Source organism: Octopus bimaculoides, chromosome 4, assembly GCF_046866305.1.
Source record: "Octopus bimaculoides isolate indiv1 chromosome 4, ASM4686630v1, whole genome shotgun sequence".
NCBI classification, from domain to species: Eukaryota; Metazoa; Mollusca; class Cephalopoda; order Octopoda; family Octopodidae; genus Octopus; species Octopus bimaculoides.
The window spans coordinates 148178781-148206433 of record NC_142931.1 but is presented as its reverse complement, the minus strand read 5'-3'; the positions used below and the strand labels follow the sequence as shown (position 1 = coordinate 148206433).

The window sequence follows — 27653 nt, the reverse complement described above, 5'->3', positions numbered from 1 at the left end:
CGGCCTAGGCGCAAGTCCCAGATACTCTATAATTCGCCTAGTTTCGGACCAAACTGTACGCACCAATAGAAGGGAGGTAATGTGACAGCCTGGGCGCGTTGCATATCCTTTTATTGTTCAGTCTGCTCGCATAGCTGTCTGGTTAAAAGCTCGCGTTGCAGTCACGTGGTTTCCGATTCAGTTCTACTGCATGGTGCCTTTGAACAGGTACCATCTACCATAGTACCGGATCAAATGTCTTGTTAGTGGATTTGATTGATGGAAACTCTGTGGAAGCCTGTCACATGTGTGCGTACGTGTGTGTGTGTGTGTGTGTGTGTGTGTGCGTGTATGTGTGTGTGTGCTTGCACACCTGTGTGTGTGTGTATGTTTGTATATGTGTCCCTACACCACTTGACAACCGGTGTTCGTTTGTTTATGTCTCGTAACTTAGCGCTCCAACAAAAGTGTCTGATAGAATAAGTATCACATTTTAAAAATAAGTGCTGCGGTTGATTTATTTGACTAAAAAAACCCTTCAAGGCCGTGCCCAAGCATGGCCGCAATCCAATGATTGAAACAAGTAAAAAAAGAAAGATATTTTATGTTGTAATATTTGGCTCTAATTAGTTTATTGTTATTGTTGTTTCTCTGTTTGTCTGATGAGGTGAAAAGAAAAGTGTTCTTAGAGCTGTGGTGTAATAGAGTATGTATGTGGGATAGGGCGTGATAACGGGTTTGTTTTTTTAATTACCGTGTTTGTTTTTTGTTGTTGTTTTGTGGGGGGGGGGGTCCGGTGAAAGATGCACAGACTTCGAAAATCCTGCGATTGATGAGACCAATGTCGTTTAATTTTCCTCATAAACTGTGGCCTGTCTTCAGTCAACGTCTGCTGGAAAGACCTGTACAACGATGGAATTCCAGAGGGTTGACATTTTAAGGAAAATAAAAGCTGATCGAAAGGGATCGTGCGGAATCTGTGAAGATAGTTGAATAGGTTTTGCGCCTATAGTAGAAAGGGTTATTATCATTATTATTATTATTATTATTATTATTATTATTATTATTATTATTATTATCATTATTACTATTATTATTATTATTCAGTAGTTTTATTTTTATAACGTGCTTTCACTTCACTACCGAGCGCAGCTCTGTGCGCCTTGGGTATGTGCTGTGTATTAGTTTAGTGTTTAGTCCTGACGTCTATGCTCGTCTAAAGTTAACTTGTCTTTTCATCCCTGACGTCGGGGTTTGATGAAAAAAGAAATCAGCAGGCAAGTAATGTGTCGAAATGAATAAAAGCTTCGCTGGCTTTTGGCCAGTGAAGCAGATTGTTTGGAGTTGTTACCATAAACTTGACAATAAACTCACCACACCCCATCTGACCTTCATTTATGGCATGAATGCTGGTGCTGTGGCCAGCATCCCTGCTACTGGTATTATTATTGATGTTATTATTGTTGTTATCAATGTCATTGTCATGGTCGTATCCATTTAGATGTGGAAAGACGCAGTCTCGAACTTCTGTGATTTGTTTGTTCATCTTCTACTGCATTGTGCCACTGAAGAGGTTCATAATTTGCATAATAGGAATATATATATATTGAGCATTTAACACCATTCAATGCGTTTTTTGCTGAACACGGAAGAGGTAATTCAACAAAATTATATAATGTTTCAACAAGGAATTATATAATCCGGGCATACAGACAGACAGACAGAAAGACAGACAGCCATTAGATAGATAGATAGATAGATAGATAGATGTGTATATATATTGACCGTTGACTGAACACTATTCAATTTTTTTTCTCCGTGTTTTTCTCCTTGTCTCCGTATTCTTTCTGTTGAAGAGCGTAGCTCGAAACGTCAAAGACTTTCCGTATTCCCGAGCGTCATACTAATACATCCTTTTGTTGTTTACACCACCTGTCCTCGTCTGTTGTTATTATTTGTATATTCTCCCATATATATATATATATATATATATATATATATATATATATATACATGCATATATACATATATATGTATGTATATATATATGTACATGCATATATATATGCATATATACATATACATATAAATATATATATTTACACACACACACACACACACACACACACACACACACACACACACACACACACACACACACATATATACATACATGCAATCATCACTTTTAGTGACGCTTGTATTTGTGCCTTTTGGTGTTAAATTGCGTCTCCCCCACTCAAATAGTTTCTTATAAATACAAACAATTATGTAAGGGTCATCTTACGCTTCAATCTAGACGAAGTATTTAACCTCACCTGAACTTCCGAGCTGAGACTTACACGATTCAATTAAAGGTGTGTTTTCGAAGGCGATGTTTTACATAAATAACTCTCTCTCTCTCTCTCTCTCTCTCTCTCTCTCTCTCTCTCTCTCTCTCTCTCTCTCTCTCTTATTACTACTACTACTACTATCACTACTACAACTACTATTACAACAGTTGTCTCTGCGCCTCGGAGCTCGTTGGCTTTGTGCCGCGACCACCGCTCACTAAATGAAATCCAGTTCAAGCCCTCACATCAACTTCTCGCTCAAACGTCGGACCCCTGCAATTTCATCCCAACCCATTTTTGCCCTACAGCTGCTCGCGACTATTCAGACGAAACGATAAACATTCCGATCTTGCTGGTGAAGCTGGGACTGCGAACGATAGGGGTCACAACCCATTCCACCTTGATTACCATATATTCTGGAGTAATAGTCGATCTCATGTAAAAGTCGACCCCTTATTTTTGGCCAAAAAATTGGAGATTTTCCATAGACCCCGTATAAAAGTCGATCCTAGTATTTCACGAACAACAGGACAGCATTTGTGGGTTAAGGTACCATATTATGCTGTGCGTAGAAATAACACTGTTACAAAATTGTGTGGCTACCTTCCTGTAGCCTGCTCTATAGGTGGAATGCTTGGTGCTTATAATGGAATGCTCGGTGCTTATGGTAAAACACCATTTAATAGCCAGCACTACACATCTGTTGATGGGTGCTACGTCACCATTACTAAAATGTATGCTGCAAGCCTACATACATCTTGAAGTACAACAAACACAAGCATCATACACTCGTTGTTTACATGGTGAGAAATGTGTTTCACAGACACCACTATTGGCGAACACTGACAACCACCATTGTCTGAATTCGTATAAAGACATGACTTTGGTAAACCTAAAAACATTCAATTAATCGCTAAACCTTTATATTTTACAAAGACGTGTGTTTTGATGCATAGAATTGGTAACATTACTGTAATTCATTGTGTTTTTTGTCTTTATTCGCTTAGAGATCAGTTGGGCTTCTGCTGTTGATACGGTACTTTGGATTCTAGCTTGAATTTCAGCCCCTCAAAAGTAGTATCCATGAAATAGTCGACCCCATAAATTTGACCTTAAAAAATGGTCTAAAAAATTCGACTTTTACACAAGCATGTACGGTAAGTTGAAGAAAAATAAATTGGAAAGTTGATTTCGATTCTCAAGAATGCAGTAACATTTTAGGAACGATAGTGAAGTCTTAGAAAAAAACATGTGACAAATGCCATGCTTCTGTTCATTGAATTTAATAAAACTAATCTCCCAATCAATGATATTTCCCATAAAGAAAATAGTTCAGAATGAATACTGGTTTGATTTTAACTGTAGACAAGAGAGAGGAGGAACGAGTTTATCGCCATTTATTCTTCAAAATACATTGACATTGACGTCAACAGAGAATCGAAACGGAACGCTGTCCGAACTGGCCAATAGCTCGCTTCTTACTCTACAATAGCCGTCCGCAGCCGGGGTCCATATAACATTTTGTGGGGGTCTACGCAAGCAAAATAGTAAATTGGGGCCCACAGTAGTAACTCAAGGGTTCACGTTTTGAATAGGTTTCTTTCTCTAATGTTTTCCAAAGCTTAACGTTTCCAGCCACTGAAAGCGTTCTCTCAATGATTTCTATTGCAAACGCAATCGAAAGAGAACGCGTGAGAAACAGAATAAGAATTTCGAAAGAAGTTTCTCTAAAACTACTTTTTAACCCTTTGAACCCGTAACACCGGTTTACCGGTAGATGGCTCAATTTTCTCTATTTTGTAGCATCGCTCTATACCGTAGCACCGGTGGAGTGCCAGGTACATGGTAAAATAAGGTCCTGGAGGTCAGAGCTCAAAGGGTTAAACTTCGAATGGCTATGGGGGCCCACAAAAATAAAATAGTCATCAAAGGGGTTTATAGATAAAAAAAAACCCTGCTCTACAGTAATCGTCTCCAGAAATAATTTCATTAATTCATTAGGCAATTGATTGATTGATTGATTGATTGACTGATTGATTGATTGATTGATTGATTGATCGATCGGTCGGTTGATTGGTTGGACATTTGAGTGAGTGATTGAGTGATTGTTTGAGTGAACGATTGGTTGATTGAGTCATTGGTTGACTGATTCATTCGTTCATTCATTGATCGATTGACTGAATGAGTGAGTGAGTGAACGAGTGAATGATTGGGTATCGAATGAGTTAAGCAAATTAATTAACGAATAAAACAAAGAATGAGTGATCAAGTGAATAAGAGATTGAGGAGTAAATGGCTGCCTGAATGAATAAGCGAGAGAATAAGTGAGCAAATAAACTTAATGAATGAGTGAATTATATACTCTGAAGTTTTTTTGGTTTTTTTAATTCTCATTATTAAAACTGTTCATTTGTGTTCTTCGCTGCCCCCTCATCAATGTTTACAGATGGAATCTTCTTCCAAACCAGTTTCCAATGAAGATGGAAAACATCAGTCTAAACTCGTGTCCAGTTCCAGTTTTGGTAAGATCATTCCATTACCTTTTGCCTTCTTTTATTCGTTCCAGTTATTGGGCTGCAGCCATACTGGGGACACTGTGTGTGTGGGGGGGGGGGGTTAGTTGAACAAAGCGACCCCTGTACTTTTCGTTTAATATCTAGTACTTATCTTTTTGAAATCAATCCGTCTCTTTTGTCAAACCGCTAAGTTACAGGGATGTAAACAAACCAGCACTGGTTGTCAAGCGGTGGGAGCACATACAAAACACACATACAAAACACACATACACGCACACGCACACACACACGCGCGCACACACACACACACACACACACACACACACACACACACACACACACACATACAATCAAACAGACTCCAAAAAGACTGGTGTTGGCATTCGTCAGCGGCGAGTCTTGTATTATTTAGTAAAATTGATTTCAAAAAAAGAATACGGTAAACTTGCTGATGTGAGGGTGGAAAATACAACGTTTCGGACATAGTCTTTCTTCAGGGAAAAGTTGGCAGGAGAGAAATTAATGAGAATCAACTAAGGTGGTTTTTCATCAGGCCTTTGATGTCAGTAACTACTAATTTTACGTCACACTTTATAAGGAAGACGTACATGATACTATGAATACAATAGAATGAAGTGTCAGATACAAACTGTCGATATCTTTTCCCATGATGTGCCAGTTTGGCTGTGTAACATTGCAAGCAAGCAAGATTGAACTTCACTTTTATTAGTATACAGATGTATACTATTTTATTAAGGCTGGAAAAATCTTCACAAACTGTTGCTGAGAGTTTCACGTAACCTGAACGGTTACGTGAAACTCTGATACTCAGTTGTGATAATGAAGACATTTTTTTATAAATATATAAGCGTTTATGAATGCCTGTGGTACTAACGATCCATGGTTATGTTCTTAGAATAAATAATGAGAAATATTTTCTACATAAAATATAAAAATTTGCAAGTTACATGATCTGTATACTCAGACATTAACAAACCATTTGTACATATTCTCTCAGCCACATATATACGTGCAGAGTTGCTCAAATGTCAGTTTGTTTGTCGAATATAATTTTCTTCAGAAAAACTGTTTGTTATAGAATTTGTTCATTTAACGTACCATTCGTATATTCTCTCTTGTACGCGTGCGTAGTTTAATGGTGGTTCGTTGATCAAATTTCAGCTCTCTAAGTGAAAAGGTTCCCAGTGAGTCATACGTCTGCGCAGTCTGCTCCTGGTTTATTATTCAGCTCCCTAAGTGAATGAGCTCCTAGTTACTTTTACGCGCACGGAGTTTTCTCGTGGTTCGTTGATCAAATTTCAGCTCGTTACGCGAGTTTTTCTTCCCAAAAAACTGTTTTCAATTTATTCGTTTAAAGAAATTTGTTTGTATAAGAGTAACCCATTGTATTCTGCAATATTCCAACGTCCCAATGGATTACAAAATGCATCATTATCAGTTAGTTACAGAAACATTAAGTTTTCGATCTCTACTATTCTTGCTTCGACAGAACGTAAACTAAAATTGGATCTGATACTCTTCCCGGTTTCGCTTTCGTCTTCGGCATTAAATATTAACACAAAAAAACATATATATTATTTTTTAAAATTATTTTTTAATGCTTTTTCTTTTGTACAGAGGGATAATTTTAGCAAAACTTCATTGTTTTGCTAAAATTCTCCTTTATCTGTTGCAACAAGTCCATTCTCGGACAACTCAACAGTTAATCTGCTTAACGTTTTCCTTGAAGCAATCTAATTCATCGGATATTTTTTCCTAAACCTTTTATTCATGTTAATCCTCGGCCATATTGTTTTCTTTTCATCTTATTTGAAAAAAAAAGAGAACAAATGAGCAAAAGATGGCGGCGCAATTTTCATTTCTTTGTTTTTATTTGTCTTTTTCTTTTCTTTTCCTTATTTATATATTTATTGCATGTCGCTGGCAGCGGAAATGAAATTCATATGTTCATACCTCGATAGGAGATCGAACCAGATACACGCAGTGGTAATTCATCAGACATTTAACTCTCGATTTGCTGGATCTAATGACCCAGCCATAAAGAGGTTTTGTGCTATTGGGGTTGTTAAAGCTTTACTTAGCGTTATTCCCATTGTGTGCACTGAGCAAATTAAGTAGTAGTCCCTCAAATCACACCGTCTTATATAAGCAAACGACGCATTAGATAACGAATTCCTAGATACACTTAAAAGGGCCAAATGGTCACGGTTTACATACCTTTGATCACGTTTGCTCATGTAAGGTTGATCTATGGCCAATCAACAACATGTAAATAAAATTCGTTTATTGGGAACATATGCAATTAAACACACATATACTCACAGAGTTGAAACGCTGTTTGATTTTTCTTTTCAGCGTTGAATGTGTGTGTGTGTGTGTGTGTGTGTGTGTGTGTGTGTGTGTGTGTGTGTGTGTGTGTGTGTGTGTGTGTGTGTGACGTACTTGATGACATAAAAGATGTACTGGCATATTAAATGCACTCCGAGCTCAAGAAACGCATATCTAGGTAAAAGAAGTTTTATGCATCAAAGCTTTTAATGTTGCTCTACCTTTGCATATAGAACTCGGGGTAATTTCTGAGACGTTTTTTTCGGAAAAAATAAACTGAGTCTTATAATGACCTCAAATGCGATGGGTTTCGTGAGACGAAGCAGAAGAAACGTTTGTACGAGTTTGCAAGAATTGAATGAACAGAAGCAGCAGGTTGAGTCAAACGCTTTTTCCTATTTCAAGCCTTAAAAGATCAAACAAATGATATATGAAAATGCATCCCTTCATATTCTATTGTCTGTTGCCATTGTTTTGTCAGGAGCTCAAATCCACGCTTATGCCATTTGGTTGGTTTAGTGGAAAAAAATTCCCTGGACCCGTTTTCAACCTCATCCACATTGCTGAACTTCCGCCCGGGCAGGAAATAAGCTATGGTTCGGAAAGGGTGTTAATCTGGTGGTCCAAGGTCCGGACTGTAGGCAGAGTGAGGCAGAACTTCCAACCTCTCATGTTCCCCGAGTTTGTGCTTGGTCACATTGTCAGTGTGTGCTGAGGCATTGTCATGTAGGCATTCAAACTGCCGTGTACTCGCTACAGTCGTTGGGCATAAAGATTAGCGTTCTTAGCATGACCATCTGGGACAAACTCAAAGTGCAACACCCCCCTCGAAATTCCGTCAAACACAGAACAGGACCTTCTGTTCAAGCTGGCCTTGTTTGACAAACCTTGCAAAGCATTCTATACGATGTACTAAGCATTCTGTCAATTTGCAGACGATGACTTACATCACCAACAGTAAAGGAAAGAAAAACACAAAACTATCCATTTCCCAAATCCCTCGGTGTTTGCTCTGTGCTATTTTTCCAAGAGATTCCATGGAAACCGGGTAACTGGTCTTATGAGTCCGAAGACTCGAGACAATAATGTCCAAGGGACTTTCTTTTGCTTTCTTTCCAAAACTTTCCTCAACACTATAAACATGGTCAATGGCGTGAAATAACTTCAACACAGAATCGATTTTTCAAAATGGCCTCAGCTCACCGAAATTTTATAGTTTATCAAATTCTTTTCTTACTCAGGCCTGTGGCCGCTAACATTTGAAGGTTGCGATCCTGGCAATTTAGTGGCTTTTTTTCTGTAAGAATTTCGTACCCTTTGAAGCAGAGGCCATCGACGACTTTTCTCAATTCTGGGCTGCCTTTTCTACTTCTCTCCAGTCGGATCCATATTTTTTTGGCTCTCCCTCCATTGAGAAAGACTGGTTTTATAAACTAATAATATGGCCATCTGTGTGTCATACACAATGTGAACACAGCGAAAAGCAAATTTATTTTAGTATTCGTCCTGAGGTGATACCTCTTATGGACGTACAATGTTCAAAAATACAATATATATATCAGAAGACCAAAATCGTCCAAGCAGTGGCTGATGGGAATACTGAATGCAGCATTTGTACCCAGTTGGACATTGTTAGTGGTGTGTACCCACAGCCAATCGCATAGTAAAACGAAATCTCTCGCCACCGATATAAGAAAACAGTTAATGAACAATCACTGATGTTGCAAAGAACCGCCTAGCTGAATAAAAATTCGTTATATGCAACAGAAGCAATAATAGATTAAAATGATCATCTATGTTTAACATTTAATGTAAAATACATGATGTTTCCTACGTATATTGTGTGTTTTAAACGCAGCTCATCCGTAAGAGATATTACCTCCCGACGAATAACGCAGTTCTCAGTTCAAATGCTATCAAAGTCGACTTTGGCCATTCTAATCCAGTTCTGCATATAACGGACTAATAATATGCTTCATGTAGCGCCGTGTGGCTTAGTGGCTAGGGTTTTGCTCGTGATCGTAAGAGTGTGGTTTCGATACCTGGATGGGGTGATGTGTTGTGTTCTTGGGCAAAACACTTCATTTCACATTGCTTTACTCTGCTCAGCTGTAAAGAAGTACCACCTTAGTGATGAGGGATGGTGTAGCTTTACTCTCCCTTTCTTTGTTATGCCGTTCCTATGTTCCGCTGGATCAAGACTGAGAGAACCGAGATACAACACAAGCATACAAAATAATCAACGAAAACGAGGTACAAGCTATTGGGACAGACTCACTTGCGAGCGCCAGTTAAACTTTGCAGGTGCAGTATGGTCGAATGGTTAAGAAGTCCACTTCGCAAACCCGAGGTCGACGGTTCGATCCCACTGCGTAATATCTTGAGTAAATGCATTTTTCTATAACCTTGAATCGGCCCATATCTTGTGAGTAAAATTGGGTAGACGGAAACTGTAATGAAGCCTGTCAGAAGGATTCTACTGTATATCACGTTGATTTTGCCTCAGATTTCTATCCATGGCATTGTGAATTTTCCCTAAAGTAAAGTAGTTGGTCATTTAGAAGCATTGACCATTTAAAGTTGTCAGTTTCTCCCCCCCCCCCCTCCCCCGGCGTAAACAGGGAAATGATATAAAAATGAGCGCGTTCTTTGTAGAGTTGTTAAGGCGATGAGCTGGCAGAATCGGTAGAGCACCAGACATAATTCTTAGCGGCATTTCTTCCAGCTCTTTACGTTCTCAGTTCAATTTCTACCGAGGTCGACTTTGCCTTTCATCCTTTCGGGTTCGATGAAATAAGTATCTGTCGAGCATTGGGTCGTTGCAATCGACCGTCCCTCCCCTCAAATTTGATGGCCTTGTGCCAAAATTAGAAAGAATTAGAGTTGTTGTTATTGTTGTTGATGCAATTGTAAAATGTTGTGAAAATTTAGTTTTGATGTTGTTCTTAATTTCTCGTTTAAATTACTTTTTCCTTTCTTTTTAATGACCCTTACCAATAAAAGCAAACAAAGAAGTCGTTAGCAACACGTCCGGCAGCGGTCAGGGGTCAGACCAGAAGGCAATCAACGGCAACACTGCAACGGTTGTTGATAACACTCATAATGCTTCTGCTGCAGCAGTACCTGTTGCGACTCCTCTTGTTGTTGTAACACCTGAACGAAACGAAGCAACTCCAAAGACTAATGTCGATTACAGTCTCAAGGTGGAAAATAATGCCAACGATGAGTTGAAGGAATCCAAGTCCACAGCTTTATCAATGGCCAATTTCAAACATACTGACCTGGATGAATTGCTAAAGAACCCGGTCCTTACACCTTCATATCAAGTGACAAGATTGCAGTTGCTGCAATCACACCTGGAAGCGGCATGCAGAAAAAGAAACAGTTCTTTTGCTAACGGCGATTTGAAATCAGGAGCAAGAGTGATTGCTAGTCCAAGTGTCTTCAAAGCCGATGCCAATTCGATGATAACTCTGAAGAACATCAATTCCTACTTGGAAATCGAGGATACGAAAGAGATCGATGCTGGCACTAATGGCTTATTACAGAACCAACAACTTCAGTCACATCTGATGCAGATGAACTTCGATGTGAATATTGATTCAAATATTAGCGAATCCAGTGACAGACTGCAGTACTGTGGTGTTATAATGCCGAGTACATCACAAGAAAGACTAAATGTTATTGGTCCGAATCCGACTTCGATCCTCAATCATTTCAGTGCAGAATCGGAGAAATTGTGTGAGATAGGTGGGTATCCACAAGGCAAGTTCGATATCTACAAAGTTCGATCTGTGAAACTGGAACAAACACTTTATAAAGAGACGTTATCAGTGAAAAACGACACGAAATCAAGCGAAAGCATAAACGAAGATGCTGAGAATTTGAGTGAGGAAAATAGCGTTGCTAATAAAGAGGTGCCTGCGAAAAAAATCGATAAAGATTCCGAGGTTGTGAGGAAAGAAGTGATTCCAGAACTAACGAACGGTTGTTCGGAAAGCAATTTGGATAAGTCGAGGTCGATTAACAAATTAGGTGTAGGATTAAAAATGTTGTTGTCTCGGTGGAGCAACAAAGTTATTTTAAAACTGGAAAATAATGCTTCTGGTGCAAACAAACGTTCTGGGAAAAGTTTTGTTAGAAAACAAAACGATATAGTAGCTGGAATTCCTCGTGGATCGATCGATGATCAAGGAAAAAACACAAACCAAAATTCACCAAAATATAACAGCGATGTTGTAACTAGCGAAACATTAAAAGAAAACAGCGAACAAGTTCAAACTAATATCGCAGATGTTTCAAAAGAGAAAAATGAAGATGACGCGTCAGCGGAGATAATGAATAATGATGAAAATTCACATAAAAACAGCGAAAATGTACAACAAAGAGAAAGCGATATCCTTTTCAATGAAGCTACAATACTAAATGGTGATGGTAAGCCAGTTATTGTGGGGAATCCATCACAAAACAATTCTAATGACTGTTTAGCAATGTCCTCTCCAATTACAATGAAGAGCACATCAAAAACAAAACGAAACGAAACAAAATACATAGAAAAGCTCCCAAAAGAAATTAATTGCATTAACGATCCTGAAAATGACAGTAAAACATGCATGGACGAAGAAGAGCTTACAAACACCGAAGGGGGTAAATTATCCGGTGAAAATACAAAGAAATGTGTTACTTATGTTTTTATAAAAGCCAATCCCGACTTGCAGCTCGATGACAGAACCAAGTGTCTGTCTGAGCAAAATAGAGTTCCTGTAATATGCCAGAAAAATTCACATCCGAAATATCACGTGGTCAGTTCAGAACATCCAAATTTTATAAAATACTCGAATGGAAACAGTGAGTCTTCCATGGAAATAATGTCAAGCAAAGATACTGCGAAAATAAAGGATAGTTTTCCTTGTGTTGAACAAGTATCACAAGAACAACACCAGCAACAAACGCCTGAATCGTTTGATAAAACGGCTATTTCAGTTAAGTTCCCAATCGGTGATGAGTTATTTATACCAAAAATGTTGCCTTGTAGTCCGAGTGTAGACTTAGTTCGAAATCCCTATCAAACAAACAGCATCCAAAAGAGTTCAAAGGTTCCAGCTGTGACGTTACAGGCAAGTGATGCCGATAACACTCTTGAGATTAAAGAAAAGATTTCTCTTAACGTGGAAGGAAACAATTTGTTGTTGCTTCCAAAATGTTTTTCTAAATCGTGCGATATCATCTCAAACAGTAACAAACTTTCGTTAGAAAACGGCGAACCTAAATATGATTGTGGTGTTAACATTGAGCTTTTGAACGGTAATAATTCCAACACGAATATTAACCAAAAGACAACTGGATGTGCTACAGGGCCAGTTTCGAAAATCGATAGCTTTGCTATAAGAAAAGAATCCTTTGCTGGATTCGATCAAGAAATGCTTCCGTTAGGATCAGAAATAATTCAAACAAATAGTTCTTTAAAATGTCCATTGATAAGCAAAAAGGAAAATATTCTCGACATTACAAAAGAAAACGATACAGGTTCGTTACCCAGTAGTTCTACCCCTGGGACAATTAACATTCTCATTAACAGAAATTCTGAACAAAATCTAACCAAAAGACTACCTGAAAATTTGAGTAGTAAATATGAAATGATTACAACGTCCCAGGATATTCTCAATGATGGTCTTACAACTAATGACAAAAGCATTCGTTCTGACTTGCCAGAATCTGACGAAACTGCATGCTTCGCTGACAAAGACGCGAGAAACGAAACGGATTCTAGCGGAGATCCATGCAAGACTAAAAAAATCAATGTTCCCATTTTCGCATTTGAAAAGACCAAACTGAGGGATATTATTTCTCTCTTGGGTTGTAAGCTGATAGAAACATCAAATTCTTCAAAATGCCAATTTTCGAATAATTCGAAGGCCAGCCTGGAAAATAATAATGAAATAAAAGAAGGAACGATTAACCCATATGCTTGTAAACTAGAAAATCGAGCAGAATGCAAACCAGGATACATCGTTAGTATTTCGCCAGAAGACAAGTTGAAGAATTTGACCGATAATAACGGGTCGTTAGTACAAACAGAGAAAGAGGAAGTTTTCAAAGATGGAACTGTGTCTTCAAATTTCGAAACCAGTGATGCAACAGCAAAAGACGGCAGTAAGGTACTTCAACTAGAAAATGCAGACGATGCTTTAAAACCAATGACAAAAGAAACCGTATCGAAAAAAGATACCTCAGCTACAAAAGTCTTTGATGAAAGTTACACGTTGAAGAAAGCGGGGGTTTTGTTTGCATTAACCGATATGATTGGAAGTGGAACTAATCGTTTAGCATTCTCTGACGTAGTGGATGCTGAGACAAGTCGTACAAGTTCCTCGGATGTTTCAAATGATGCAATAAGCAGAGACAACGGTCACATAAGTACGTCTGGTTCGAATTTGGATAAAAATTATAAATCTATATCTAACGACGGCAACGGAGATAAAAACTGTGGCGATTTATCTGCGAAATATGCACAGAAAACCCAGACAAAAATTAGTGTAGAAGAAAATGAAGAAACCAATGTTGCTACTTCGGTAAAACGACAAAATAGCACCAATTCTTTCGGTTTTATTGACGATCGAAGTTCAAACGTCAAGAATAATGAGTCGAACGAGCGACTTGCGAGGAATAAACGCTCAGAGGAATTTACTTTCGAGATACCACGATTTGCATATTTCTCAATTGAAGAAATGGACAACAAGCTAATAGAAACAGACAAAAGTAAGTCTTTACCGAAGATGACAAATTATAGAATTTCCCTTCAAAAGGAACTGTTATCCCCTTCCTCTGGTCCTATTGGTGAAAGTGGATTCCGAGAGGAGAATTCGAATACTTCCCTGCGAATCGAAGGTAAATTAACCGGTCAGGAACGCTGTTCGATCACGAAGAGAGTTTGCGGTTTTATTAGCGGTAAATACGGTATGAACGAAAATGGAGATGGTGGCCATCGTAGAAGAGATATCAGAGTCCAGTTTGACGAAGAAGAGGTGAATATATACAGCGAACGAGCAGACGGCATTACAAGTTATATACGACCAAATCAAATGAATGATGTGGTTTTAACTGAAAACTTAACCTCTTCAGATTTGCCAGAGAAGATTAAAGCTTCCTTTTGTACCACGGAAACCGATTCAGCGAGCGGCGTCATTTCGTTAAATAGTTCGCAAAACCTATCAGCAGAACAGTTGAAAGACGCTGTTGTTATAGATAATGATTTAATTGCTGCTTCGGTCGTTGACAAAATAACTTGTAACCAGAACAATTTTGGTGTCGACAATTTTTTCTATGATCCCCTAGCGTACATTATTGAAAGTATGCCGTATTCTTTAGTCGATGGTTGTATTGGAGAAGAAGAGATTTTTTGTAAAGAAAGCAAAATAAAGGGGGACATGGAATCAATTGGTGAGGAACCAATCAAAACATTTCCCGAGAAAAACACAATGCAAATTGTAACCAGTAAGATAATAGTTAAAGATACCAGCAACCTTTTGGAAGAAGAAGCAGCGAGAAAAGATCGTGAAGAATCTCAACTTACTTTGAACACAGGGCAAAATGAAAGTTCAAAAGAGAAGGAGTTTAGTTATTTTGAACCTGAAAGTAATGATGGCGGAAAAGAAAAGACTAGCGTTGTGGAGTTACCAAACAGTCTGCCAACAAAATTAAAGATTAACCCGACAGACGTTGCTCTGTATAACTCGGTCGAGTCATCAAATGTAGACAAAAATATAGTTTTTGATATATCTGACAATACTGTATCAAATAGCGATTCATTAAATAGTATTACTGTATCAAACGGCACCATCTCGAGCGGAGATGTCGCATCACGTGATACCTTCGTAAATAACGTCCAATCAGACGATAGTAACTCAAGTGTCGCCTCTAGCAGCGTCGTATCGAACGATATTAGGACGAATAATAACATTTCACGTGTTTGCTCTTCAATTAATGCCGTATCGAACGGTAATGCAGGAAAATGTGTCGCCTCAGACATTGATGTGCCAACAGTTCCGTTAACAAATGCAGCCGCCTTATCAAGTAATATCGCATCGAACAAGTATGTGATGAAATATGAGGAAGGTTCTGCAAATAACACAAAGTGTTCAGCCATCGCAGACAATGACGTCACCACATTTCCAGTCGGTGATACGAGGAATATTTCTACAGAAGTTGCATGTAAGACAAAAGATATTAATTTTTCATTATCAAACACCAAAACAGCGAAGTCTAGACAAAATTCCATTACCATTTCACTGGATGATGTTGCAACCACACACCACTGTCGTGATCGTGAAGGAAACGAAGATATTGCGTACATACAAGAAAATTTAGCAAGATATATCATGGAAAATGTTGCAAACATCAGCTATCCGAAACCTAGTGATTTGATAGGGATTGGTTATAATTTCGTTAACACTAACAACGATCCAATAGAAAAAGCGTTTAGAAGCCATTGTACAGAAATGTATAAAAATACGAAAGCAACGAGTACGTCGCCCGAAATGTTAGATAGTGCCAGGAACTCTTCCAAAGTTACGCCATTCCACAAAACCGTAGAAAATTGCTTGGATTTGGTTAAAATGGACATTACAAATGTCTCTAAAACAAGAATTGGTGTAAAAGACTATGTAACATGTCTTGCAATAAACGTCGGTGATAACACATGTTATATTCAGAAAAATACAATACAACAAGCGCAACTGAAAATGGCAAACAATACGACTGAGAAGCTGTTGGTGAACATCTCTGACTTTATTAAAGAACAAAACGATGACAATGACACTCGTAATGCGTCTATCAACGACCAAGATCAAAACAGCCTCTGTTTTAAGACAGTTTCGGAGGGGAAACCATTACAAGAATTCCCTGAGACTATTTCAGAGAAGATTTTTGAACAAAAAGAAAGATTAGTTGCCGTCGTGACAGCGAAAAAGGCTGAAAAAATTTATGAAATATCAGAACAAAATACGATCGAACTAGGACAAAATGTAAATGGTAAACTTAAAGTTTATAAGAAGAATCATTCAAATGGCATTGAAGAAATGCTGAAAATTTCTAGCGAAGAAAAAGTGCAAGAAGCATCGAATTCTGGAGTTGTATCAGAAAGGAATTGTCCAACTGAATCTCCTGGCAACAATACTCAGAACTCAACTGTTATGCAGACTTCTAATGGGAATGAAGAAGAAACTGAAGAAATCAATAATCCTTCAATACAGGGGTTGAATTGCCAGTTCGATACTAATCAAAATGAAAAAGTTTCAGAAACAAAGCAAGCAAAAGTTATTTCTGATTCAAAGACCAAAATTACAATCGAATCTGTATTGATTGACACCAATCGATCTCTTCCAAATGGAAACCGAAACGTGTGTGATTCGAACACCAAATCGCAAGCGTTGCATGATGCAGTTAATGGTATACCATCAAACATAGTTACCATCCAGTCTACAGAGAACGCAGATGTAAATCCGCCAAATATTACAAGACAGTTTACCGTTGATGAAAATACAAAAGGGGAGCCGTTTGCTGTCGCTAAAGATGAGGTAAAACATAACACAAACGAAACAGCAACAGGCAGAAACATCGAAGGAGATTCTGCTTCTTGTAACACTCTTCGTATTAACGTTTCGAACCCAGAGAAACAAAACAGCGAAATTACATCAGGAAATGTCCAAAATGATTTTGTAAATATCTTAAAGACAATTACAAGAAAAACATCCACTCAGGCCGATGATTCTGTTCCGTTGGATGAATGTGTAACAGAAAAACCGGATATTGTGGAGCACATTTGGGTGAATACAGTACAAAACCGAGCAGATGGCGCTGATAGCAGTAATGGAATCTCAAATATTTGCGATACTAAAAAATCAACTATTATATCAGTTCACAGAAATGTTTCTACTTCCGGTCATGAAAACACTTCAATGAAAGAAGTCGTGGAAAAGAAGGAAATATTACAAATATCCCATAACGAGGCGAATAGCTCTAAATTTAATTTCGATAAAGAAATTTTGGATCAAATTATTGAAACGAACACATTCCCCATGCTGTCAGAGAACAGCTTCGCCTATAGTTTCAGTTCTATTCTAAACCCTTTGGAAACTATAGTTATAAACTCTTCGAATTCTACATCAGGGAATAGTAGTCCGGAGTTAAATAAAGACACAGCTGTTCCAACAAAATGTGAAGAAGCAAAGGAAATACCAGATGAGCAAACAAACGAAAAGCAGTCGGAATATATGACCAGTGTAACTAAAACAAATGGACAACAACGGCAACAACCAAATCAACAACAATCAAAAACTGTCTCTGGTGGGAAATTACCAAACATTTTTGAACGTAAAAAAAGTTTCAGTCAATCTACAAAATATACGCCTTGTAGTCCGTTTCAAGAAAATAACCCTGAAAATAAAAAGACTGCAGCAACAGATCACATTAAGAATGAAACAAGGAATTACTTTGCTAAACCTTATGAACAAACTGACAGAAAACCTATAATGGTTGCAGCACCCTGTAAGAATATATCGAATGACAGGGCCACATTACCTCTGAAATCTCCCAGATCTACAACAAATAACAATGAAAACTCTCAAACACTAGGGCAGACGACCAAAGTTCGTAGCAAAGTATTTCAAAGTAGTGATGCTAGTCATTCAAAATATGGTAAAAATAATTTACAAGTTAGAAAGAATCCGAGCGATGTAGAAAACGCTACGAAACTGGATAAACCGAGAAGCAATATTCCAAACCGTAAGACGGCAACCGACGGGGAAATGGAGAAACTCGCCATTTCAAACACGTCGAATAACATCGCAAACACATGTGCGGTATCAGACAAAAACAAGTGTAGCATCGCCTTTTCTAAGCCAATCGATACAATTCAGACATCGATAAGCAATAAACAATTAAGTACCAAAGATTGTCATATTAAAAATGCGAAATGTAGGAATTGTGTGAAAAGTAATTCATCCTTTTTACCAAAAATCGGTTCAAGTGTATCAGAATCAGAAATGAAAAAACGAAGGAATATTTCCGATAACGACTCTAAAATGCCTGAAAGTCACACACGAAATGGTAAAGCGAAATTCAAATCGAAGAATATGCCGTCAATAGCTACAGTGTCGACGAAATCATCAATAAACCAAAAGTATGTTGTTCCTAGCTGTAAAACGAATCCAAATGATAAAACTATGACAGCGAACCAAAACGTTGAGACTCAAATCGAAATGGCCAGACAAAGAAATATGTCGGTTGTTGATCCTATCGATGAAGGATTGGCAACAGAAATTGAAACATGTATTAACAGAAACACTTGTTTCAAGGTTGATGACGAAACAAATTCCCTTTCATGTACGGCTATGAAAGACGCTGAAGTGTATTATCATGGTTTACCGTCGTTATACAAGAGCGATAAATTACCAAACCTCGTAGGTTCTTCATTCCAAGAACTCACTCCCAGCTCACCATTATCACCGAAAAATAACTCCAAGAATGCTACTGATAGCAAATCATCTTCGAAAGACTTTACTGATTCACATGGTACAGATTCTTCGAAGGGACCTTTATCAACTCAGTTAAACAGCCTGTCGCCAACAAATACCTTCACTCCGGCACATATGCATCCGCATAAAAGCAGTAAAGCGAAACATTTTAATGGTTCCAAACTAAACACTTTTAATCAAAATAATTGCAGGAACAACAAGTGCAATTGTATACGCAACCGATATCTAACTTCACTGAATAAAGATTTGGTCGTCAATAAGAAAAGAACCTCCACTGGAATGTCGTCTGCTAAAAAAAAGAAAACAAACGCAGTCGATTCGAGCAACCATCTGCTTTTTCGTAAAGGAAAAGAACATGTTTTCGTTAATAATATGAAAACAATTTCACAAAGAAGCATAAAAAAGCAACAGACTGACTCGGAAAATGATAATTTGTTGAAAGAGAAACTGCTGAAAACTTTGGTCAGGTCCAACGATTCGGCGGGGTCTACGTCGGATAATGAAGATAATATTGGAGAATACCATAGAAAATGTTTTCTGAGGAAAAAAGTGAAAATTAAAAAAACCTGTTTGACGAAAGAAACAAAATCTGAAATGTTTATCTTAAAGCTTCGTAAACAACCCAAGAATCCTTCGTCTAAATCAAAATCAAAGTCTTTTGGTAAAGGTAAAACTGTCATTTATAGCATGCCACACTGCGCCAGCACATTGCAAGATTGGATGGTAGAGCACACTAGAGAAAAAAAAAAAAAAAAGCACAGTAGTGTCTGATAGAGCACGATACCGTAGTGTTTCATAGAGCATGATTAAGCACAAAGTTATTTGGTAGATTTACAACGGATTTACAATCATTTGCAGTAGAGCATGATATGGTGTAGTAGTTAGTCTCTGGTAGACTGTGATGTAACATGAGTTAATGTGAATATATTCATTTAACGCCATGAGCCAAACAATTGCCGTCAATTATAATTTGCACTCGTAACGAAGACAAAAGATTTATTTGTTTAATAATTAATTTTGGTTAAAACACATCAACAGAAACATCTTTAGAAACTTGGTTTTGAGACGACATAAGTCGTCTGGAAAGTTCGTCAAAGGTTAACACTTAATTCTAATTTTATATATATATATATTAACATCGATTTCTTTGTGTTATGAAGAACACGCCTGTTTTTATCGAACTTCTTTTAACAGTCAACCCAAGATATTTCCAAGAGTTCAAAGAACTGGAAAAAATCCTTCAAGAAACAGCGTCGAAGATTTCCAAACCGCCACAGTAAGTCATAAATCGTTTTATCGTTTCGTTTTCGTTTGCATTGCTTTGTTTTAGCGGATCGGAAATGGTTGAGCACCGAACTGAATAAATGTCTTTTGGTGCTTAGTTACGTCCCTTTTGGATTTCTTTTCAAATCCCATCGAAGTTAACTCATATCTTTTCAACACGCTGCAACTGATACAATCAAATATCTGTTAATTTTGCAGTCCTTATTGTTGTTATCTTTGGACGAATACAGCAGTAAATTTGCTTTTCAAAGATGTATTTACATTATGATGGCTATTTTCTCTTGTACTACTGATATGTGTGTATGTGTGTGTATAGTTATGTATATATATATATATATATATATATATATATATATATATATATATATATATATATATATATATATATATATATATATATATATATATATATATATTGTTGTATTTCGGGACGCTCATTTTTTTTTTTTTTTTTTGCCAAATAAACACACGCACTATACACTTGTTCTTCACTCGTTTATTCCTGTTCTTATTTCATTATTCTTAACTCATGTCCATTGCCTGCAAATCTTTTGTCACACATCTGTGACCTCTTTAGCGACACTTTTCGTTTTCATGTGTATTCTTGCTCCACTTATTCCATTCTGTTCTTCTTAGATGCGTATCCTTATGCGCGCAGGCGTTTGTGTCCTTGTGTGTGTGTGTGTGTGTATGTGTGAGTGTGTGTGTATGTTTGTGTGTGTGTCATAGCTTTTAACAGAAGTGTGGCCTTCCCCTCAGCCCCATTCTGTTGCTGCTGTCCCTGTATTCCTCTGTGTCTGTGTGTTCGCCCACGTTGTTGCCATCGTGGTAGTTGTTGTTGTTGTTGCTGTTGCCATCGTCGTCACCGCCGCAGCTGCTGTCGGTGTTAAACGTGTTCTTCACATTCATGTGGCCGTCCATGAAATTTCTTGTGTTTGTGTTTGTGTGTGTGTGGATGGGTTCACTTCGTATGTTGTATGTATCCATGCTCTTTATAGAGATTTATTTATCTTATCTATATCCTATATCTTATATTTATCGCAGGTATGTGACAGATATATTTATATATAGTAGAAATAGTAGAGGGAATTAATAGAGTTCTCTATAAGGAGTTGTTTTGGAAAAGAATGGAGATAGGAAGGATAAAGGGAAATAAGAGAATAGAAATAAAGATATATGTGGGATGTTACAGTTGGAGTTCCATTATCCAAGGAAAGCGGTGTGTCGGTAGAATGGGTAGGAAGGCTTCCTGTCCATGGTATGTAGATTCTGATAGGAGTTCATATTTTGTGATTACAAATGGATAGTATAGAGTCATAGATTCCATGTGCTGGTCATTCAAAGGGGTTTTATATGTATGCATGTATGTATGTATGTATGTATGTATGTATGTATGTATGTATGCATGCATGCATGCATGCATGCATGGATGGATGGATGTGCGTGTGCATGTACGTGTATGTATGTATGTATGTATGTATGTATGTATGTATGTATGTATGTATTCATAACAAAATAACAAAGATAATATGAAAAAAAAAACTGAAACAGTAAAATAGTTTTATATCTCATTTAAGTACGAAAGTCACTTCTGAATTACGCTGCGTGTTTGAAATGTTAATTTAATTTACAAACTTCTATTTTCTTTTTCCGTTTTCTCATCGCTTCGCTAGAGTCCAGTACCAACCGTATGTGTTCTCTTCTTTGAAGCCCTACTACGATACAAGCTTGGTGCGGTATATGATGAGACAAGTAAGACAAACTCTTCTGCTTTTCATTGTATTTGTCCGCAGAGTATTGTGGTTAAGCTGAGATCTTCTTTTCTAATTACTGTATTCGTCGGTGTATAAAACACGCTTTTTCATGCTTCTTAAAATGTATTTTAAAAAAATATTGCCCTGCGTCTTATGCAGCCGTATTTATGGATGGGAGACCGAGTTTCGTAGGCAAGAGAGACGGAAGAACATAAGTACTGTAGGCACAATAATTGTTATTAGTAATAAGATATATGAAAACCAGTCAAATTGTCCTAATCTGTTAGTACAAAACTTGCAAAATAATTGTATAGAAAACGTCGGCGGTTGTGTAGAGAGGTCACCTCATTCTCGTTATACCTCTTACTTCAACATACGTAACCAACATCTGATGTACGTCTTACATTATTTAATGATTGTATTACATTTAAGAAACAATTTTTAATTATTTTTAAATGAAAAATTCTTCTAGCTCTCTGAGAGAACGAAATGTTACCAAACTTTCATGCACCCTCGTAGCCAAAAACTGTTAACATCACAACCAGAAATACGAATTTTATTTGCTGTATGGCAATCCTCTTGACTAAAATCAAGTATACAATTGATCTGGAAGAAAACACAGAGATTCGTATAATGTAGTTTATTTGTGATAAATTTTGGGTTTCATAATTTAGTCCACTCTTCTGTCCCAATATTGTATTTACATGAACAGAATCGTACACTTTTCCTCACAAAACCACTTTAAAACATCTTTCAGTAAGTGTACGACGAAATATAGTAAGTTTGTTTTTCTCACAAAATATAGTTAAAAAAATAGAAGAAAATCGGCAAATACGATGTTTGTGTATTATTCGTCTGTTGATTGTTTTTCTAACCCAGTTGAATCCAACACTGGTAAACCCATAGCATAGAGGCAACTGATCAAACAAGACCTTCTTCAATGAACAATTCTTACAGGGCCATCTCTGTTGTTATTATGGGATATATTGCCCTAAGCTTTAGCCCTTAAAGTATGTGGTCGTCATTTTAACCCTGTAATCCCTTAAGTCAACAATATGCAGAAAAAGTTATTCATTCGTTTAAGCTTAAGTTTATATGTGGATAGGTAACTGGGCTGGTGCCGAGTTCACCAGCGCCATCGACTCGTCCCAACAATACGCGTCTCCTTCACCCACCACTGCAATATGTCCCCTTCTCCCCTACAGTTTGCGAAGAAACAGTAATGTTTGATGGAGACAGAAATGAGAAAAACAAAAATATATAATAAATGAAACCAGTTTGGAATACAAAGTTCCAACCGGAGTTGAGCGGTGGGGTGGGGGCAAACACAATCACACACATAACATACATATATGTATGTAGGCATGCATGTATGTAAGTATGTATATATACGGCAGGCTTCCACACAGTTTCCGTCTAGCAAATTGACTCACAGGGCATTGGTCGGCCCCGGGACTATAGCAGTTGATTACAAGGAGAGTTTCTTAATCACGCGGAAGCCATGTCTGTGCTTCTACGTACAACGTGTTTTATCTGTTCCTTTTCTTTCTTTTCCAGCCACAAGCTCCTTTCCCGAGCTATCGGAGCCGCCAAACAGCCACTGGTTTGTGTGACCCAACAGAAGACTTAAAGCTTGACACTTTAATTCTACCGGAAATACCTTCCAAGACAATCAAGAGAATTGAAAAACGATATGAAAATGAGTTAAGTTTTGTTAAGAGTTTAAACAAAAACGACAGAATGATTGAAGGGAAATAACTCAGTCATACTAAATTTAATTCAAACTTGCGTCTTTTCCCTGATGTTTGCAGTTATTTGAGACAACCATTTTAGTCTTTTATTCTTTATATTTTGCTTCAGTCATTTGACTGTGGCCATGCTGGAGCACCGCCTTTTAGTCGAGCAAATCAACCCCAGGACTTATTCTTTGTAAGCCTAGTACTTATTCTATCGGTCTCTTTGCCGAACCGCTAGGTTACGGGGACGTAAACACACCAGCATCGGTTGTCAAGCGATGTTGGGGGGACAAACACAAACATATATACACACACACACATACACACATATATATATACATATATACGACGGGCTTCTTCCAGTCTCCGTCTATCAAATCCACTCACAAGGCTTTGGTCGGCCCGAGGCAATAGAAGAAGACACTTGCCCAAGTTACCACGCAGTGGGACTGAACCCGGAACCATGTGATTGGTAAGCAAGCTACTTCCCACACAGCCACGCCTGCTTCATTTTTTTTTTTTTTTTTTGGCGGGGTCATAAATTAGAATTTCAAATTAGAGAAAAAAGATGTACGAAATTCGCATGCTTTTTTTTTCGTCCCAAGTTAAATTTATTGATTTCAAATCAGAATTCTATACAGTTGTTATTTGAATCTGGTTGCCTCTGATCAAAAGGTCTTTGACCAAAACTAGTCACAAGATGACCATGGCGTCTTTTATTTGCAGGAATTCACGGAAAATTCCTCGACTGGATTATCAATAATATTAATACGCTAACATTTTGTTTTTGTACGTAGATGTGTTGTGTGTCAGACTTCGAGAGAGAGGAGGACAGAGAGGAAGTAAGAGAGAAAGAGAGAAAGAGAGAAAAGGGGGTGAGAGAGAAAGAGAGTGAGTGAAAGAGAGAGAAAGAGAGTGAGTGAAAGAGAGAGAAAGAGACAGTGAGTGGTGACGGCGTTCGTTTTGTCTAAATGTTTCAGTGGACCTAAGAGAGAGAGAAAGAGAGTGAAAGAGAGTGAGAGAGAGAAACAGAGAGAGAGAGAGAGAGATTGAAAGAGAGAAAGAGAGAGAGAGAGAGAGAGAGAGAGGGTGAAAGAGACAGTGAGTGGTGACGGCGTTCATCGCAAAAGAAGTAGATAGATACATAGATACATTGTTAAATCAAAAGCGGAAGAGGAGAGGGACACAAAGGAAGTGAAAGAGAAAGAGAGAAAGTGAGAGAGAGAGGGAGAGAGAGAGAGAGTAGATACTTAGACACAGCCATTATTTAAGACCAGAGAAAGAAAAACTTTATTTCATGCGAGACTGCAAATTCAGAATGATATGTGGGTCTGTGTCTCTAAAATTGAGTCTGGAATTGATTTACTTGGTAAAAAGTGCCAAACTCATCCACTTCGTTAAAAATGGAACATTAAATTTAGTCAGATTTCTTAAACAGACAGAAGACCAAACTTTCTTTTTTTGTGTAGTGTGGTGTGGGGTACAGTAAATGGCAAAAAACCCACTATTACTTAACTGGTATTTTGTTTTATTGGTGCCGGAAAGATGAAAAGTAAAATTGACCACGGCAGGATTAGAACGTTTTGAATTAAATTAAAACTATTAATTTATCAAACATGTCGTTCGAGGCTGACTTGGATTTGAGCAACGAAAACTTGGCGATAGGATGACCTCCACCAATGTGACTTCCGTCGGCTGTTTTTTCGTGACTAAATGATTTATGTGACTCGTTACTACCATTAATAATAATCCATATATGTATGTAACCCTCGAGTAAAAATGTTATTAATATTAAACCATAAAGCAACCAACTGGCGGAATCATCAGCGGCATCTCTTTAGGTTTTGTGTTCAAATCGCTTGGAATGGATTTGAACTCAGAACATAAAGAGATGGGGGGGAAATCCCTTTCATCCCTTCAGAGTCTATAAAATAAAGGACGAGTCAAGTACTGGAGTCGATGTAATCGACTAAGACCCCCGCCCCTCAAAATTACTGGCCTTGAAGCCGGCTGGCTACTGACCAGGTGGAATATTGTGATGTCGGTTACTTGTTGCCATGGAAACTAGGTAACTGGCTTTAGAAAAAGAAGCTTCTTGTCAATTTAATCTACTAAAAAAAATAGCTTTATGAAAAACAATGCCCTTACAATGGCTAGAATGGCCCTTCGATGGCGTTGAACAACAAAAAAAAAAGCATTGTTTGTTGTGTGTCTTAAATAAGTTATTGATTATTTACAGGAAAGAACTCATCCGCAAACAGAAAACGAATTCACAGAAGAAAGTCGGCGATGACTGGAAACAGAGAGAAAAGGACTTCTATAGACAGGAAGTGAAACGTTTAAAGGAAGTGCATCCATCCAACAGAGCTAATCTCTTAGCTTCGTATAATGCCTATCTCCAGAACACTGTTGGGTCTCGCAAGGCTATCACCGACTACATCAACAAACTTTCTCTCTCTTCCAGAGTAAAATGAATTTCTGCTTCTAATGTTTGTACGATTAAAGAAAAATTAATTCGAAATAATAAATCTGAAAAGAAATATTTTCTTGTAACATAAACTAAGAAAAAAGTATTCATTTGGACCGTATTAAACACCATTCGCAATATATTCCGTTCTATCACAGTTGAACAAATATCTATGTTTATTTCTGAATATCTTTAGACCAATTAACAAGTTAAATTCTACTTGAAAGGAATGCAAATGTGATATGCATGTGCACCGTTGTGTAAAGAATAGGTTGTCGTCCCCCTCTCTCTATTTCGCATGTATCCTGGATTAACGTTAATCTTATCCCACCATTCTATTCTATCCACATTTGCTTTTAAAGACTCTCAGCGCAGGGATCTGAACACTTTCATATTTTACACCAAACCAAACCATATTGCAGAAAATGGATCTCGGTTAGAATTTTTGACCAACAAGTTTCATTTATTAGACAAATCAAATTACTACAACCATTAGTGTAAATGTGGCTGTGTATTCCTCAGATCTGTGTACTCTTAATGCAATTCTCATGCAGAACCACCTTTTCAATTACAATACATCCGGCGAGCTTCTGCACAGTTTTTGTTAACCTGATTCCACTTGGAAAGTATGGGTCGACCCGAGGCGATAGAAAATGATCGTTGCCCCCAGATGCCATACAGCAAGATCGAACATGGATCCTCGATCATAATACGCAAACTCACATTATATAAATGGTCCCTGGACATTCCTCCTCCTCAACTCCTAGGACTCATAATTAGGTTGGTTGGCTGGTTTCCATGGTGTATAAATGGATGAGACGAATGCCATTTTGCTCCTGAACGAGAAGCCAACCCGTTTCGGGGTGCACCCATTGACAGCTGAGTGGACTGGAGCTATGTTAAATGAAGTGTTTCGTTTAAGAACACAACACGCCGCCCGGTCCGGGAATCGAAACAACAAACATGCGATCGTGAGTGCAACACCCCAACCACTGGATCACGCGTCTTCACACATTCTACAAGACCACCCTAAAATGTCCATAACTTAACACACATTCTAAACTAATGAAAGTGTATTATTTACATTTGACGGATATTTGTCCTCATCTTGTTTGTTGTTAACACAACGTTTCGGCTGATATACCCTCCAGCCTTCATCACTACGCCATATGCCCGTGGGCATATGGCGTAGTGATTAAGAGCGCGGGCTACTAGCCCCAAGATTCTGAGTTCGATTCCAGGCAGTGACTTGAATAATAATAATAATAATAATAATAATAATAATAATAATAATAACAACAACAACATTGAAAAATACCTTAGGAATGAGAACCCAGGTTCGAAATTTCCCCAAGACACCTGATGAAGGCTGGCGGGTATATCAGCCGAAACGTTGTGTTAACAACAAACAAGATGAGGACAAATATCTGTCAAATGTAAATAATTCCTCATGTCTTAAATATAGAACTGTAATGAAAGTTCAGCTAAAATATTCAAAGTTATGTTGATTACAGTTTAATTAGGCGCAACAGTTCAATAAAATACAAAGAGAAAGTACAAAATGGGAAATGGAATAAACTATTTGATTCTCCATAAATTCTTAAACTGTAAATTATCAGACTCCATCTAATCATACAGAAGTGTGAAGGAGATAGAAACAGCAGAATGATGACTTAAATGGTTTGTAATATTTAGCTACAA

At 37.7% G+C, this 27653-nt stretch overlaps 1 protein-coding gene across 1 annotated transcript; it reads left to right on the top strand.

The window, feature by feature from the left end:
• Window positions 1-1273: 1273 nt before the first annotated feature.
• LOC106884259 (uncharacterized) lies at window positions 1274-26094 on the top strand. Its single transcript, XM_014935540.3, has 8 exons — window positions 1274-1418; window positions 3320-3348; window positions 4759-4834; window positions 10181-19378; window positions 19906-19987; window positions 21669-21747; window positions 23307-23452; window positions 25725-26094. The coding sequence occupies exons 1-8, from the start codon at window positions 1274-1276 to the stop codon at window positions 25957-25959; spliced, it is 9990 nt and encodes a 3329-aa protein (XP_014791026.3). The 3' UTR covers window positions 25960-26094.
• The last annotated feature ends 1559 nt before the right edge of the window (window positions 26095-27653 follow it).

Excerpts from the sequence above, each read along its gene's own strand:
- LOC106884259 (XM_014935540.3), top strand. The coding sequence starts at position 1,274 with ATGAATAAAAGCTTCGCTGGCTTTTGGCCAGTGAAGCAGATTGTTTGG. Across the intron at positions 3,349-4,758 it reads GGGCTTCTGCTGTTGATACG|ATGGAATCTTCTTCCAAACC; the intron begins GTACTTTGGATT and ends CAATGTTTACAG. Across the intron at positions 23,453-25,724 it reads GAAAAACGATATGAAAATGA|GAAAGAACTCATCCGCAAAC; the intron begins GTTAAGTTTTGT and ends GATTATTTACAG.